The sequence below is a fragment of the Bufo gargarizans genome, chromosome 9 (assembly GCF_014858855.1).
Source record: "Bufo gargarizans isolate SCDJY-AF-19 chromosome 9, ASM1485885v1, whole genome shotgun sequence".
In the NCBI taxonomy this organism is placed as follows: domain Eukaryota; kingdom Metazoa; phylum Chordata; class Amphibia; order Anura; family Bufonidae; genus Bufo; species Bufo gargarizans.
In genome coordinates this window covers 112,605,856-112,622,928 of record NC_058088.1, presented here as the reverse complement: position 1 = coordinate 112,622,928, position 17,073 = coordinate 112,605,856, and the positions used below count along the sequence as shown (strand labels likewise).

General features: G+C 41.1%; 1 protein-coding gene across 2 annotated transcripts; it reads right to left on the bottom strand.

Annotated features, from left to right (window-relative positions):
* Positions 1-5,140: 5,140 nt before the first annotated feature.
* Positions 5,141-16,853, bottom strand: LOC122919439 (probable alpha-ketoglutarate-dependent hypophosphite dioxygenase). 2 transcript variants are annotated; one of them, XM_044268478.1, is made up of 7 exons: positions 16,611-16,853; positions 16,266-16,482; positions 16,085-16,176; positions 15,869-16,008; positions 15,231-15,335; positions 14,897-15,015; positions 5,141-5,745 (listed from the first exon to the last, which is right to left on the bottom strand). In XM_044268478.1, exons 1-6 carry the CDS (start codon positions 16,738-16,740, stop codon positions 14,908-14,910), a joined length of 792 nt encoding a protein of 263 aa, XP_044124413.1. In that variant the 5' UTR covers positions 16,741-16,853; the 3' UTR covers positions 5,141-5,745; positions 14,897-14,907. The 2 variants fall into 2 exon arrangements, with proteins under 2 accessions (XP_044124413.1, XP_044124411.1); XM_044268476.1 differs by lacking the exon at positions 5,141-5,745 and having other exon boundaries at positions 14,598-15,015; positions 16,611-16,852.
* Positions 16,854-17,073: the final 220 nt, after the last annotated feature.

Here is a 17,073-nt window from a genome sequence, read left to right as displayed (position 1 = left end):
TTCCAGACTTCTTCTCACGCTTTAGGGCCCCTAAAATGCCAGGGCAGTATAAATAACCCACATGTGACCCCATTTCGGAAAGAAGACACCCCAAGGTATTCTGTGAGGGGCATATTGAGTCCATGAAAGATTGAATTTTTTGTCCCAAGTTAGCGGAAAGGGAGACTTTGTGAGAAAATACAAAAAAAAAATAATTTCCGCTAACATTTTTTACACATTTTGATTTCAAACTACTTACCACACATTAGGGCCCCTAGAATGCCAGGGCAGTATAACTACACCACAAGTGACACCATTTTGGAAAGAAGACACCCCAAGGTATTCAGTGAGGGGCATGGCGAGTTCCTAGAATTTTTTATTTTTTGTCACAAGTTAGTGAAATATGAGACTTTCTAAGAAAAAAAATATCATAATTTTCCGCTAACTTGTGACAAAAAATAAAAAATTCTAGGAACTCGCCATGCCCCTCACGGAATACCTTGGGGTGTCTTCTTTCCAAAATGGGGTCACTTGTGGGGTAGTTATACTGCCCTGGCAATTTAGGGGCCCTAATGTGTGCGAAGTAGTTTGAAATCAAAATCTGTGAAAAATGGCCGGTGAAATCCTAAAGGTGCTCTTTGGAATGTGGTCCCCTTTGCCCACCTAGGCTGCAAAAAAGTGTCACACATCTGGTATCGCTGTACTCATGAGAAGTTGGGCAATGTGTTTTGGGGTGTCGTTTTACATATACCCATGCTGGGTGAGATAAATATCTTGGTCAAATGCCAACTTTGTATAAAAAAAATGGGAAAAGTTGTATTTTGCCAAGATATTTCTCTCACCCAGCATGGGTATATGTAAAATGACACCCCAAAACACATTCCCCAATTTCTCCTGAGTACGGCGATACCAGATGTGTGACACTTTTTTGCAGCCTAGTTGGGCAAAGGGGCACACATTCCAAAGAGCACCTTTCGGATTTCACCGGTCATTTTTTACAGATTTTGATTTCAAACTACTTTGCACGCATTTGGACCCCTAAAATGCCAGGGCAGTATAACTACCCCACAAGTGACCCCTTTTTGGAAAGAAGACACCCCAAGGTATTTTGTGATGGGCATAGTGAGTTCATGGAAGTTTTTATTTTTTGTCACAAGTTAGTGGGATATGAGACTTTGTAAGAAAAAAAAAAAATCATCATTTTTCGCTAACTTGTGACAAAAAATAAAAAGTTCTATGAACTTACTATGCCCATCAGTGAATGCCTTAGGGTGTCTACTTTCCGAAATGGGGTCATTTGTGGGGTGTTTGTACTGTCTGGCCATTGTAGAACCACAGGAAACATGGCAGGTGCTCAGAAAGTCAGAGCTGCTTCAAAAAGCGGAAATTCTAATTTTTGTACCATAATTTGTAAACGCTATAACTTTTACCCAAACCATTTTTCTTTTTTACCCAAACATTTTTTTTATCAAAGACATGTAGAACAATAAATTTAGCGAAAAATTTATATATGGATGTTGTTTTTTTTGCAAAATTTTACAACTGAAAGTGAAAAATGTCATTTGTTTGCAAAAAAATCGTTAAATTTCGATTAATAACAAAAAAAGTAAAAATGTCAGCAGCAATGAAATACCACCAAATGAAAGCTCTATTAGTGAGAAGAAAAGGAGGTAAAATTCATTTGGGTGGTAAGTTGCATGACCGAGCAATAAACTGTGAAAATAGTGTAGTGCAGAAGTGTAAAAAGTGGCCTGGTCATTAAGGGTGTTTCAGCTAGGGGGGTTGAAGTGGTTAATACCCAAGACGGATCCGTCATGAACTTCATTAAAAGTCAAATGGGGACGGATCCGTTATCTATTGTGTCAGAGAAAAAGGATCCATCCCCATTGTCTTGCATTGTGGGTCATGACAGATCCATCTTGCTCCGCATCCCAGGACGGAAAGCAAACCACAGCATGCTGCGGTATTCTCTCCGGTATAAGAACAGAATGGAATCCATTTTGAAAGATTCAGTTCAGTTCAGTTACGTTCTGTCCCCATTGACAATGAGTGGGGACAAAACGGAACAGTTTTTTCCCTGTATTCTGACCCTATGATGAATCTCAATACCAGAAATATACCAGTGTGAAAGTAGCCTTAGTCAGTGCAAGTTACCCATTTAAAGTGAAATAAAGTAAGGAGTTAATTACTTTGCATAGGGAAAATAGGGACAAATGTCCAGACTTCAAAGTATCCCTGCTCCAGGGCACTCCATAAGGCTCAATGCACATGACCGATAGCGACTGTGTGCATCCAGCATTCTACCATTCTGCACGTCTCGCTTTATGTATAATAGGATATGTTCTATATTTTTTGCGGGATGGACATGCTAATGCGAAAAACATACGGAGTGCTGTATGCAGTTTTTTGCATCCCCATTTAAATTAATGGGTTTGCATCCGATCTGCAAAAAATTAATATTGGATGCAGTCCAAAAATATAGGTGCATATTACATGTGAGATTTATATAATTACTAGCTGAAGGACCCGGCTTTGCTCGGGTATATTTAATCTATTTCATTTAATGTTTGTATGTGTTGTTAAAAGATATCAACACTATCCACTATAATCCGTCCCTTAAAAATTGGACCTCCACAGCAGCCCACCCCCTTAACTTTGACCTTTACAGCAGCATTCTCTTTTAACAGTGACTTTCACAGCATACCACCCCCTTGACAGTGACCTCCACAAGGGCTCGTTCCCTTAACAGTGGCCTTTACTTTTTTGGGGGCGTGTGTCACGAACTATGTATCCGATCGCTCTGGATCCCACAGCTGTGACGTAGTGGTCTGTGACGGAATCTGCGCACACACAGAGACCTCACGTGACTGGGGTATTACCATCCGGCTAACACCCCCCCACTACACTTCGGTAACTGCCACCACGTGGGTTCCCGGTCCACGAGCCGACTATCCGGGTCATTCCCTATCACACAGATCAGTGGATGAACCGGATATCACTTACTGACCAACCGCAGTCAATCACCCCCAGCTTCAATTCCTAAATGCAATTTAACTAACTATCTGGTAACGTCTCTTCAAAGGCAAGGTACGCTGTTCAGCAGCTTAGAATATGGAAGACTTGGCCATTTAGATTTTATAATCTTTAATAAGAGGTAAAAAGCAGTGCATACAAGTCTAATGAAAATGACTATAAATCTACAGAATAATAATAACAATATAAATAATCACCACAGTTCAAATGAAAAGGAAAAAAGATGAAAGAATACTTAGTTTCTCTGGAGGGTTTCAGATGGTCGTTCATATGTCCTTTTTGAATCCTTGCAAACCTCGTTCAGTATGTATCAGGGGAGACCCTCAAAGTTCTTCTGATACAGGGATATGCCGTCAATGTCCAATTAAGTGTCTGGTGATGTTTCATGGGTCTCTCTCCTCTGTCCTTGTGCACAGATTTTTATGAACTCTCCCATGGGCAGGAGACTTACTCCTGTCAGCCAATGGCAGCAGAGTGACTGTGAAGCCTAAAGATTGGCCTCCAAGTGTGTTATGACCCCATCAAAGTTCAGTTCCTACAATGAGGATTATACTTAAGCCCGTATTTCCCTGATACATCGGCATATTTTTTATACAGAATACATATTTGAGATCCTTATTTATTTACGTACAGAATGAGACCACACACGGTAATGCTAGGACCTGTAGTTCTTCTACCACCCATAGGTCAGCTACAGAATCACATCCTCTGGTCATATTTGATACCGAATTAACCACAATACTCTGTAGAGCCTGGATCTGGTGTCAGAAAGGGCATAAGTTGATTCATAAATGAGATATGAAAGTGGACTGGTTTTATGCCCAGAGCTAATTAAGGGTTATTAGCTCTCCTCAAACCAGACCTGGAAATTAATGACGTCACGCTCCAGCCAGGCTTGACAGCGAGCTGATCTTTATCTTATAGGACAGGATGAGCTGGGCCTGGTATAGCCTTTATGACTTTTTATAGCCGGCCTCACAGAGTAGTGGTAATAAAAGTGTCCATCTATATCATACTGGCCGGTGGTGACCCAGGCTTCAGGAAGATGAGAGTTCACAGTTTTTTTACATATGCCAGAAGCATACAAGATGGCTACCCAGAGGAATTATGTATGTATGCCGGCACAGAGTGTCCTTTTCAAACAGCTCACTCTAAGACAGCAGCACTGTATTGTCTGAGTGAGAGCTACAGGGAGAAAGTCACCCTCCCTCCCATCCCTGCAGCTGACAGAAGTTGATTTTTACCTTCATTTTTTCAATCCCCGTCAGCTCAGGGGTGGGGGCGTGGCCTAATCTGATCATGGGTGTGGCTTAGTGGGGCCTGCGGGTGTGGTTTTAAGTCTTTTGAGGGTGGACACATTGTGGCAGGGGGCATGTCTGGGCTCCTTCCTGCAAGAGTGATGCGCCTCTGGGCACTTTACTGGCTCAATTGCATACCAAATAAACTGGATTTTTAGAGGATAAAACCCTTTATTGTTGGAACAAAGCCACATCTTGAAATAAGGTACTAAGTGCTATTAGGCCATGGCTTTACTGCAATAGCGATTATCCTGGTGACAGATTTCCTTAAAGCTCTCCTACAGCAGTGAAGATGGCTGGGTTGTTGTGGAAACCTGGAGTAAAATTGTGTATGTGGAGACTGGAGGACCTGCGAGCTTCTATTGGCTAATAATGTGAACAAGCTTCTATTGGCTAATGCATTTTTGGGAAAATCTCAAGAACGGTACGTCCTAGAAAGCTGAGACTTGATCTAAAACCTTCCCGGACTCCCGATTTACCTGTGTGCCAAATTTCGTGATTGTAAATGCGACGGTGCGGATTCATTTAGCGGACATACACACACACAATTACACTCAGCTTTATATATTAGATTATTCTTATTAATAATTGTCATAGATGAGAAGTAAAGATAACAAAACTATTTTGTCTTCTGCTGAATGCTAATAGGAATTACAATGGCTGATTAAAGAGATTTTCTGGTTTTGAAACCCCAATTTTCTATATACTATGAAGCAATTCTGAGTAAACAGAAATGAATCCATGGTTCAGGATCTTCATCTCTTGATTACATTAAGACAACAGCACTCTTAATGTATGCAGAATAGAGGTTTTATTCGTAAGGCAACTTCACATTCAGGTGACGTTTCGGTCCAAACAATGACCTTTTTCAAACACTGTGAATTAATACAAACAATACAAAATAGTCATTTTGGCGACGTCAAGTGCAACCATATTTATACAAACACCAATGTAGTATTACAGCTCTCAAGTTCAAGCTACAATGTCTCCACATTGGTTTCCTATCATAGAATGTGTCCCTCGGGCTTATCGTATAAGTAAAAGTTGCAAATTGCAGGGTTATGCTCAGTATACAGGATAACGAAAAGAAAGACAAATGTGACAAAGCAGATGCATTCACCCTAGTGTATATCGTATGCAGATCCTCCTATCTGTATGATATAGTTAAAGACATACATAGAACTTATCAGGACATAGGTCCTAAATTAAGCAATTCAAACACAGCAGGTAAATGTTTACAATTAGCACACAATCTTACAGGTATGACTATGATAGAAGAAGGAACCAGGTGCCCCCATATGGGGTTGGACTTACCAAGTTGTTAGAGGGAGAGGAGTGAGAGAAGATATATATGAAGTTGAAATAACAGAAAGAAATATGGAAAAGGATACTTCAAAGATTGGCAAACAAGATGGGGGTCCGGTTCCTAATGTATCTGGAAAAGAGAAAACACAGTATTAGTTTCGCAATTTTAAATGACTTCAAGCTAATAGACAAATCAATGCAAATGATCAGATGAAGGCTGCTAGTTCATATTCTCTGTTAAGGCGCCTCGGTTCCAGGCTTTGTAGCCTGTGTCTCCAATAGACCTCCCGTTTTTCAGCATACGTTGTCGGTCCCCCCCCCCCCCCACGTCTAAGCACACTTACATGTTCCATGACCTTGAATTTGAATTAAGATAGACTGTGTTTCATTTTGTGATAATGTTATGGAGCTGGAAGTAAGATTCTGACAGCGGATGGTGGATTTTTGCTGACAGACCCTATTCCGAACGCTTTGGGTTGTCTCGTCAACCATATACTAGGCTGCAGGGGCATTTCAAAACATAAATCACATAATTAGACTGACAAGTGGGGTAACCTTTAATTTGTATCTTTTGTGGATGATGGATTTTATCGCCTTTCAACATGTTCGAACACTGGGCACAATGTAGTCAAGGAAATGTACCCTGTCTGGCCTTTCCTCATAAACGTTGATGTAGAGTCCAACGGTTGGGGCCCACATCTGCTCTAACCATCCAATCCTTCAGATTTTTGGGTCATCGAGTGCAGGGTAGAAATTGTGTTTGGAATTCTTCGATATTAGGATAGGAATGGGAGAGAATACTCCAATGTTTGAGAATGTTGGTTATTTTATGTGAGTAGGGGTGGTATGTATGTACGAAGGGGAATCTTTTCTTGGTGTTTACAGGTTGGTGTCTATTGGATATGGGATTCTGTTTGATGGTAGCCAGGGGGTAACCCCTCTGTTGGAATTTTGCAGTCATTTCTGAGAGTCTCTCCTGTCTAACGTCCTCTGAAGTCACAATTCTTTTAATCCGCTCAAATTGAGATTTAGGTAATGATTCCTTAGTGGAGCGTGCGTGGCAATTGTTGTAGTGGAGTAGATTATTACGGTCCGTTGGTTTGCGATAGAAGTCCTTAATCAGGGAACCGTCATACTGTTTGTAAACTTGGGTGTCGAGAAAACTAATGGTATGTATATCATGGTGAAATGGTGAATTGTAGTTCGGTAAAAATTGAATTTAAATGGGTATGAAATAGTAGGAGTCTTCAGAGCCACCCCACAGGTAAAATATGTCATCTATGTATCTTTTCCACATTATGGCATGTTGGAGGAAGAGAGGATGGGGATACATATGTTCTTTTTCAAAGAGGGCCATGTAACTATTGGCGTAGGGTGGCGCTGCTTGAGAACCCACAGCGGTTCCATGTTTCTGAATGTAATAAGAGTCCTCAAACATAAATACGTTTTTTTTTACTAGACAATGGTTAGGAGATCAATGTAAAAACTTGTCAACTTGGGGTGCTATATCTGCTTCTTCTAGTAAGAGTCTGATGGCCCTGATCCCTTTTTCATGTTGTATAGAGGTGTATAAGCTATTTACATCCCAAGTTACAAGTCTGCATCTGCCAGAGAGGGGACCTATTTGTCTAATTAGACTGAGAAAGGTAGATGTATCCATCAGGAAGGAGGAGGTGGTTTTAATAATTGGGGTCAAGACTTTTTCTAATAAGATGGATAGGGGTGCTAAGATTGAGTCTGTGTATGCTACAATAGGTCGTTCCGGTGGTTTGTCTAATGTTTTGTGGATCTTTGGGAGTATAGAAGACTGGGGTAATGAGATTTGGATTGGTCAAAAATTGGATCAAGGTACCAATCTTGAAGGTAGGGTTGGAGGATATTCTTTCATAAGCATTTGTATCATTAAGTTGTCTATTAATCTCTTTATTGTAATCCAAACGATCCATAACAACAGTGGCCCCACCGTTGTCCGCAGGTTTTATGATTAGATTACGATTTTTGGTTAGGGACGTCAATGTCGTTCAATATTGGACAAATTCGGCAAAATACGGTATTCACCATCTTTATTTTTTTTGGTAAATATGGAGATATCCTTCTTTATCAAATTTGTAAAAGTCTCAATCGCGGGGGCAGTTTTGGGTTGGGTAAATGAAGATTTCATCCGTAGTCCCAAGGTTTTAAGGGTATGTCTGACTCACAGGTATTTATCACCGGTTTATCACCAAAGTATGTCTTTAATCTTAGGATACGGAAAAATCTCTAAGTCCATCTCAAGCTGAAAGGTGTCGAATAAAAACATCGGACAGAATGATAAACCCTTCTGGAGTAGCATGGACTCAGCTGGACTTAGGAGATGTGAAGAGATATTAATGACTAGAGGCTCCTCCTTACCTTCTTTATGTTTGAGGACTCCTTTTACATTCAAATACAAGGAACCGAGATGGGGTCTCACGCAGCGCCACCCTATGCTAATAGCTACATGGCCTACTTTGAAAAAGAACATATATATATTCCCATCCTCTCTTACTCCAACATGCCATAATGTGGAAAAGATACATAGACTACATCTTTTGCCTGTGGGGTGGCCCTGAAGACTCCTACTATTTCATACCCATTTAAATTCCATTTTTACTGAACTACAATTTACCATTCACCACAATATACATACCATTAGTTTTCTCGACACCCAAGTTTACCAACAGGATGACGGTTCCCTGATTACGGGCCTCTATTGCAAACCAATGGACTGTAGTAATCTACTCCACTACAACAGTTGCCACGCACCCTCCATTTAGAAATCATTACCTAAATCTCAATTCGAGCGGATTAAAAGAATTGTGAGTTCAGAGGATGTTAGACATGAGAGACTTTCAGAAATGACAGTGAAATTCCAACAGAGAGGTTAGACCCTGGCTATCATCTAACAAAATCCCATATCCAATAGACACCAACTTGTAAATGCCAAGAAAAGACTCCCCTTTGTACATACATACCATCACTACTAACATAAAATAACCAACATTCTCAATAAACATTGGAGTATTCTCTCCCGTTCCTATCCTAATATCGAAGAATTCCAAACACGATTTCTACCCTGCACTCGATGACCCAAAAATCTGAAGGACCGTGGGACCCTACATCAACGTTTACGAGGAAAGGCCAGACAGGGTACATTTCCTTGCCTACATTATGCTTAGTGTTCGAACGTGTTGAAAGGCGATAAAATCCATAATCCAGAAACAGGGGAAAAGATACAAATCAAAGGTTACCACACTTGTCAGTCTAATTATGTGATTTATGTTTTGAAATGCCCATGCGGCCTAGTATATGTTGGCGAGACAACCCAAAGTGTTCGGGATGGGGTCTGTCAGCACAAATCCACCATCTGCTGTCAGTATCTTTTACTTCCAGTTCCATACCATTATCACAAAATGAAACATAGTCTATCTTCATTCAAATTCCAGGTCATAGAACACGTAAGTGTGCTTAGACGTGGGGGGACCGAAAACGTATGATGAAAAAATGGGAGGCCTATTGGATACACAGGCTACAAAGCCTTGAACCGAGGGGCCTTAACAGAGAATATGAACTAGCAGCCTTCATCTGATCACGTGCATTGATTTGTCTATTAGCTTGAAGTAATTTAAGAAATTGAAAAACTAATACTGTTTTCTTTTCCAGATAAATTAGGAACCGGACCCCCACATTGCCAATCTTTGAAGTATGCTTTTCCATATTTCTTCCTGTTATTTCAACTTCATATATACAGGTGAAATTCGAAAAATTAGAATATCGTGTGAAAGTCCATTTATTTCAGTAATGCAAATTAAAAGGAATTGCATTAATGCAGCTTAAAATTAGAATTTTGTGAAAAGGTTCAATATTCTAGGCTCAAAGTGTCACACTCTTGTTGGCTAATTAATCCATACCCCCTGAGCAAAGGGTACCTTAAAATTATGACTTTGGGCTTTCATAAGCTGTAAGCCATAATCATCCAAATTATAACAAATAAAGGCTTAAAATATCAAACTTTGCATGTAATGAGTCTATCTCATATGTTAGTTTCACCTTTTAAGTGGAATTACTGAAATGAACTTTGCATGATATTAAAATTTTTCGAGTTTCATCTGTATCTTCTCTCACTCCTCTCTCTCTGGCAACTTGGTAAGTCCAACCCCATATAGGGGCACCTGGTTCCTTCTTCTATCAAAGTCCTACCTGTAAGATTGTGTGCTAACTCTAAATATTTACCTGATGAGTTCTATATAGGTCCTTAACTATATCATACAGATAGGAGGATCTACATACGATATTACAGTAGGGTGGATGCATCTGTTTTGTCAGGTTTGTCCTGTATAGTTAACTCTTTCTATTAGTTTTCCTGTGTACTGAGCATACAACAAGCTAAAATGTACATAGCTGCTTGCATGAATATGTAACTTTTCAATTTTTACTTATATGATAAGCCCGAGGGACACATTCTATGATAGGAAAACAATGTGGAGACATTGTAGTTTGAACTTGAGAGCTGTAATACTACATTGGTGTTTGTATAAATATAGTCGCACTTGACGTTTTTTCAATATGACTATTTTGTATTGTTTGTATTAATTCACAGTGTTTGAAAAAGGTCATTGTTTGGACCGAAACGTCACTTGAATGTGAAGTTGCCTTACGAATAAAACCTCTGTTCTGCATACATTAAGAGTGCTGTTGTCTTAATCTACTACCAAGTTTAGGCTGGGAAGCCACAACGACACGCACCTGAAACATAGCAGACAGGAGTGCCACGCCATTCCTACATAATTGATTATATTACAGTAGGAAGAAAGATGTCAATCAGCAGCAGGAGGTTGAGCAGAGCTGGCAGCTTGTACGTGCTTTTGTCACCACCAGACATCTGAGAAGCTCTGTCAGACGTTCTTCAGAACCTCCTGCTTGAGGTTCCTTTTGTTTTGCTTTCGTTTTCTCATCTCGTTAGCCTCTTTCAGCTGTCATGTAGTTGCACTGATTGCATCCCTTTAAACCCCTTCCCATACTGCATCACTTTGCGGTTTATACAACTTCCTGGAGTGTGTGCATGCTGGATGCTACTACTGAGTCTTCTACAGATAAGTTTTGTTCATTCATTTGTGTTTTCCTGTTTTCTCTGAGAGTCTGAGAAAGGGACACATACGACCCTCGAAGTCACCTGTTGCCGCTGTTTTTTTCTTTGTTAAGAAAAAAGATGGTTCTTTAAGACCATGTCTGGATTTCAGGGAGCAGAACAGTATCACAATTCGTGACCCTTATCCGCTTCCTCTGATCCCGGACCTGTTTAACCAGATTGTTGGGGCTAAAGTTTTTTCCAAGTTGGTTCTAAGAGGGGCATACAACCTGGTCAGGGTCAGAGAAGGAGACGAATGGAAGACGGCCTTCAATACCCCTGAGGGCCATTTTGAGAATTTGGTTATGCCTTTTGGTTAAATGAATGCTCCAGCCGTCTTTCAGCATTTTGTGAACAGCATTTTTTATCATTTAATGGGGAAATTTGTATTAGTGTATCTAGATGACATTTAGATTTTTTCTCCTGATTTCAAAACGCATAAGGACCACCTACGTCAGGTCTTGCTCATCCTGCGGGAGAAAAAAGCTAAACTGGAAAAATGTGTGTTTGCGGTTCCAGAAATTCAATTTCTGGGGTTTCTTCTCTCAGCTTCTGGTTTTTGCATGGACCCCGAGAAGGTCCGCGCTGTGCTTGAGTGGGAGCGTCCTGAGAATCAGAAGGCGCTGATGCGTTTTTTGGGTTTTGCCAATTATTACAGGAAGTTTATTTTGAATTATTCCTCTGTTGTTAAACCACTCACTGATATGACTAGAAAGGGGGTAGATTTTTCCTCCTAGTCGGTAGAGTCGCGTAAGGCCTTTTCTAGTATCAAGGAGAGTTTTGCTTCCGCTCCCATCTTGGTACAACCTGATATTTCTCTGTCCTTCATATTTGAGGTGGACGCTTCTGAGGTGGGTGTGGGTGCGGTCTTGTCTCAGGGTCCCTCTCCTGCCAAATGGCGACCGTGTGCCTTTTTCTCGAACAAACTCTCCTCCACAGAGAGAAATTACGATGTGGGAGATAGGGAGTTGTTGGCCATCAAGTTAGCTTTTGAGGAATGGCGCCATTGGCTAGAGGGAGCCAGACACCCTATTACCATGTTTACTGACCATAAGAATCTGGCCTAGCTTGGAGTCAGCCAAGCGTCTGAACCCGAGACAGGCCAGATGGTCTTTGTTCTTTTCAAGGTTTAATTTTGTTGTTACGTTCCGCCCTGGGGTTAAGAATGTGAAGGCGGATGCCCTGTCACGTTGTTTTCCGGGAGGTGGGAATTTTGAAGACCCGGGTCCCATTTTGGCTGAAGGGGTGGTGGTCTCTGCTCTTTATCCTGAATTGGAGGCAGAGGTTCAGGTAGCCCAGTCAGAGGCTCCTGATCTTTGTCCTCCTGGGAGGTTGCTTGTGCCTCTCACTTTAAGACACAAGATTTTTAAGGAACACCACGATACTGTCCTTGCTGGGCACCCGGGGGCAAGAGCCACAGTGGATCTCATCGCTCGGAGATTCTGGTGGCCGGCGCTTCGTAAGTCAGTTGAGGGTTTTGTGGCAGCCTGCGAGACCTGCGCTCGTGCCAAGGTCCCTCATTCACAGCCATCAGGTCCTCTCCTTCCGTTACCCATTCCTTCCCGTCCTTGGACACATCTGTCCATGGACTTCAATACGGACCTGCCTCGTTCCTCGAAGATGACTGTGATTCTGGTGGTGGTGGACCGTTTTAGCAAAATGGTGCATTTCATTCCTTTTCCTGGCTTGCCCAATGCTAAGACGCTGGTGCAGGCATTTATTGATCACATTGTCAAATTGCATGGTATTCCTTCAGACATAGTCTCTGATAGGGGCACGCAGTTTGTTTCCAGATTCTGGAAGGCTTTCTGTTCTCACTTGGGGGTTCGGTTGTCATTCTCTTCTGCTTTCCACCCGCAGTCGAATGGCCAGACAGAGCGCGTCAATCAGAATCTGGAGACATATCTGCGCTGTTTTGTGGCGGATAATCAGGAGGATTGGTGTTCTTTTTTGTCCCTTGCTGAGTTTGCTTTAAATAACCATCGTCAGGAGTCCTCTGATAAGTCACCATTTTTTGGTGCATATGGGTTTCATCCGCAGTTTGGGACATTCTCTGGAGAGGGGTCTTCTGGTTTACCTGATGAGGACAGATTCTCCTCGTCTTTGTCATCTATTTGGCAAAAGATTCAGGATAATCTAAAGAGCATGAGTGAGAGATATAAGCGTGGGGCGGATAAGAGACGTGTGCCTGGTCCGGACCTGAATGTTGGTGATCTGGTGTGGTTGTCTACTAAGAATATCAAATTGAAGGTTCCCTCCTGGAAGTTGGGTCCTAAGTTTATTGGGCCTTACAAAATCTTGTCCGTCATCAATCCTGTTGCCTACCGTCTTGATCTTCCTCAGACGTGGAAGATCCATAATGTTTTTCATAAGTCCTTATTAAAACCTTATGTCCAACCCATTGTACCCTCGTCTTTGCCTCCTCCTCCGATTGTGGTTGATGGTAATCTTGAATTTCAGGTCTCTAGGATTGTGGATTCTCGTGTTGTCCGCGGTTCTCTCCAGTACCTCGTTCATTGGGAGGGTTATGGTCCTGAGGAAAGGATGTGGGTCCCAGTGATGGACATTAAGGCCACTCATCTCATCAGGGCTTTCCATAGGTCCTTCCTGAGAAGGTGGGCTCTGAGTGTCCGGAGTCCACTCGTAGAAGGAGGGGTACTGTCACCACCAGACATCTGAGAAGCTCTGTCAGACGTTCTTCATTCAAAGTTTCCTTTTGTTTTGCTTTCGTTTTCTCATCTCGTTAGCCTCTCTCAGCTGTCATGTAGTTGCACTGACTGCATCCCTTTAAATCCCTTCCCATACTGCATCACTTTGCAGTTTATACAACTTCCTGGAGTGTGTGCATGCTGGATGCTACTACAGTCTTCTACAGATACGTTTTGTTCATTCATTTGTGTTTTCCTGTTTGCTGGATCCCAGGTGACCCTGACTCCCTCCGTATCAAGTGTAGGGAGCCGGTGGTCGTGTCCCCTCACTATTATAGGGTGTTCAGGTGTTATAGTCGAGGAACGAGGATATGCGATCATCTACCATTGAGATTTTTGCATAGGCTGAGCAGTTAGGGAGAGAGCCAGGTCTGTTGCAGGGCTCTCCCTTTGGTTCCTTAGTTTTGGATCCAGTCAGTCGGATCTTCATTTTGTGTCTTCTAGTTTTCTGTACACCTTCCGTGACAGCTTTGTATTGAGCGGACTCCAGTGCTGGGCTCACGCTGGAGCTTTTCAGTGCAGATTTTAGCAAAACAGCTCTGTCAGTTCAAGCAAGTGACCCAGTGTTTTTCTCAGCATTTTTCTCACCAGTCTTTGCTGCCCTCAGATGGGGCAGCATAAAACTGGTGACAAATTCCATTTAGACTCCCTTCACATGTTGCAGATTATGAACGTTTTTTAGCATTGATTGTTGTAAAGAACATCTGCAGCATAATACAGTACCAGAAAAGTGTATGAGTTAAGACAAATCTCATGTATACTTTTTGAAATTTGACCTGCCATGCGGATTTAGAAATGCGCAGCATGCCAATTAGGTTAGCGATTTCTGGTGCCGATTTCACCCTTTTCAATGGTAAGGTGAGATATGCAGCAAAACTGCATGAAATCCCCACAAAAAGAAATTCATGTAACACATATGGTTTTTGCTTTGGTTTTGGTGCAGAAATAGTCAGAAATCCGCACAGAAATTCATGTGGATTTTCTGCTAGACTGCCCACACCCATGTGCAAGTAGCCATAACATATAGTTACGGGGCAAGTCACTCGCAGGGGAGACACATCATCTGTTTAGTTTTAACATCTTTGGATACACACAAAATAGTTCTAAAAAGTTAATCACTCAAATGTATCAATTTACTTTACTTTAAATATAGTTTATTTTATAGCAGTTTGTATGATAACGAATTCAGTGTAACAATATTACAGCACAAAATATTGCACTAATACTGTATATTGCGTTTCAGTCAGTCTTTAAGTAAGTTACTTTAGTTAGACTGTAAGTATAAAGTACTTAGTACTTATACACTGCTCAATGTGCATACATCAATAACATAAGATACTTATGGAATAACTAATGCTTTGTACATTATGTAAGCACCCTTATACAGCTTCCTGAGCCTCACAAGGTACAGTACATAGAATTCTTACGTAGCAAGAAATTAGAATGTCTTGGTGAAGAAATTAGGAGCGTTGTCTTTAAAATGGTTATATTCATCTGTTCCAGCCACCAGTACAGTTGCAGGAAAGGTTCTAGGACGTTCTGGATCCTGTCATAGAAATGACCATAATGTCAGTTAGTGATAGTTATTCTTTTTAAGGATTATCATGCTTATATTACAGATATTGCTTACAGCATACATGCCATAAGAGTGAGCCATGACTCAAGATCCTGTCTAGTAACCCCTTCTCCAGAGGAGAGTTACTTCATGTCTGTAAATAGACGTAAAGCACACAAGGCAATCTCTGGGTTTTGTTTGCTTACCTCAATAGGATAGGCTGTGGTAGGAACATAGCGGATGACAAATCCACATCTTCTCCTCTCAGACATGTTGGGTTCACTGGCATGAACAGTAAGACCATCATGCACCTGTCAGTATAGATGAGCATTTACAGAGATTGTTCAATACAGATGTCACACATCACACCAGGCTCCTAACATGGAAGCTCATGAGCAACTTGTCACCTCCTGCTCTTTTAGATTTGTTCATCCATACATTCTGCCATGAACTTGGATTATAAGATATCCATAGAGATCAATGTACATGACTAGTCCATAAGGCAGTCTGGAGAAGTTGTTCGTCTAGAGCACATCTAGTGCTTATATCCTCCACAATAACACTTTAATTTACACTTGTTAGATATCTACTGACACGTGGCAGTCTTGTCTCGATTTAGTCAGGATGACTAGAAGTAGAGTGCATTATTTATATATCCAACAATTGAATACCTAAGGTTTCAGTTTCTTCAAGCAGACATACTACTTATATTGCATAGCCATCTATACAAAATTAATCTCCCTGTTATAGTTAATTCTAATGGTCAAATATGGCAATAATACTGTAATATTAAGTTTGATCAACAAATCTCTGTAATGTCTTTATGGCATTAGGTTGTACTTACAGACATTTCACCAGCTTTCAGTGGACAATCAACCAAATCTTCTACATTCACCAAGTGCTTTGGAATCTCCTGGTTTGCTGTCAGCATGTTCCCGGGAATCTCTGCAATTTTGTGCTCCAGTATACCCTGTTTATGACTCCCTGGGGCAAAAAAAAGTATGTAAGTCTCTATGTAAAACTTTTTTATATTATACATTTAGCCATAGAAAGGTAATACCTGGAATTATTTGTAGGACTCCATTTTCTGCATCAACATCATCAAATGCCAGCCATACGGAAGCCACTGGACCTCCCTCAAATCCCCAGTATCTATAAATAAGAAAGCCATATTTAGGTTACACATTTACAAGTATCAGATTATCCAGTGGCCATAAAAGTCTACCAGCTCCCATACTCACTTGATATCCTGATGCCAGGCAACATAAGGGGCAGTATTTTCTTTGTGTGGAACCTCAGAGGAGGGATATTTACAGATAAATCTTGAGTCCAGAAGAATGACATTGGGACCCAAGACAGCTGTGATTGCTTCCAGTAGATTGGGATGGGTTGCTAGACTCATCACCCACTCATACTGCATGTGGATATTGTGTAGACTGTACTGAGTGTACTCTTTACCTGAAATATAAAATATGTTGGAATCAGCTAATCTTTTTCTACAACTCAAAGTATTTCCCCTTAAATTTTCCGATCATGGTTCATGATGAAGTATACTCTACATATCTCTCGATCATTTGCAAACTTACCAAACTTTTCTTCCAGCTTTGCATGCTCCTTCTGGGCTTGGTGCAATTCCATCTCATCTAATACATTAATAGATGTCAGATAGCCATTGGTGTCATAGAGGTCCTTCATCTTGTTAGTGTCAATCTTCATTGTGCAGTTACTAGGATGGCTTTAGCTGTACCAAGAATGTCTGAAAGCTGTTGATATAACTGCCTGTTTGTCACACTGACTTATATACTAAGTCTGGCAAGTGACCAACCCATGCCACTATTCTTAGTAGCATTTTTTTTTTTTTTGCTTTAAGTTTTTGTTTCCTGGATAAATATCATAGCCCTGAGTGATTCTGATGTCTTAAAAATACGGCATATGCCTACATTCCTCACAACAAAACTTCCTTGTTTCACTCTGCATGGACTGTCATACACTATGACTTCATGAATCATCATTTTAAAAGCACAAGGCTGGGGATTTCACTGCAATTTA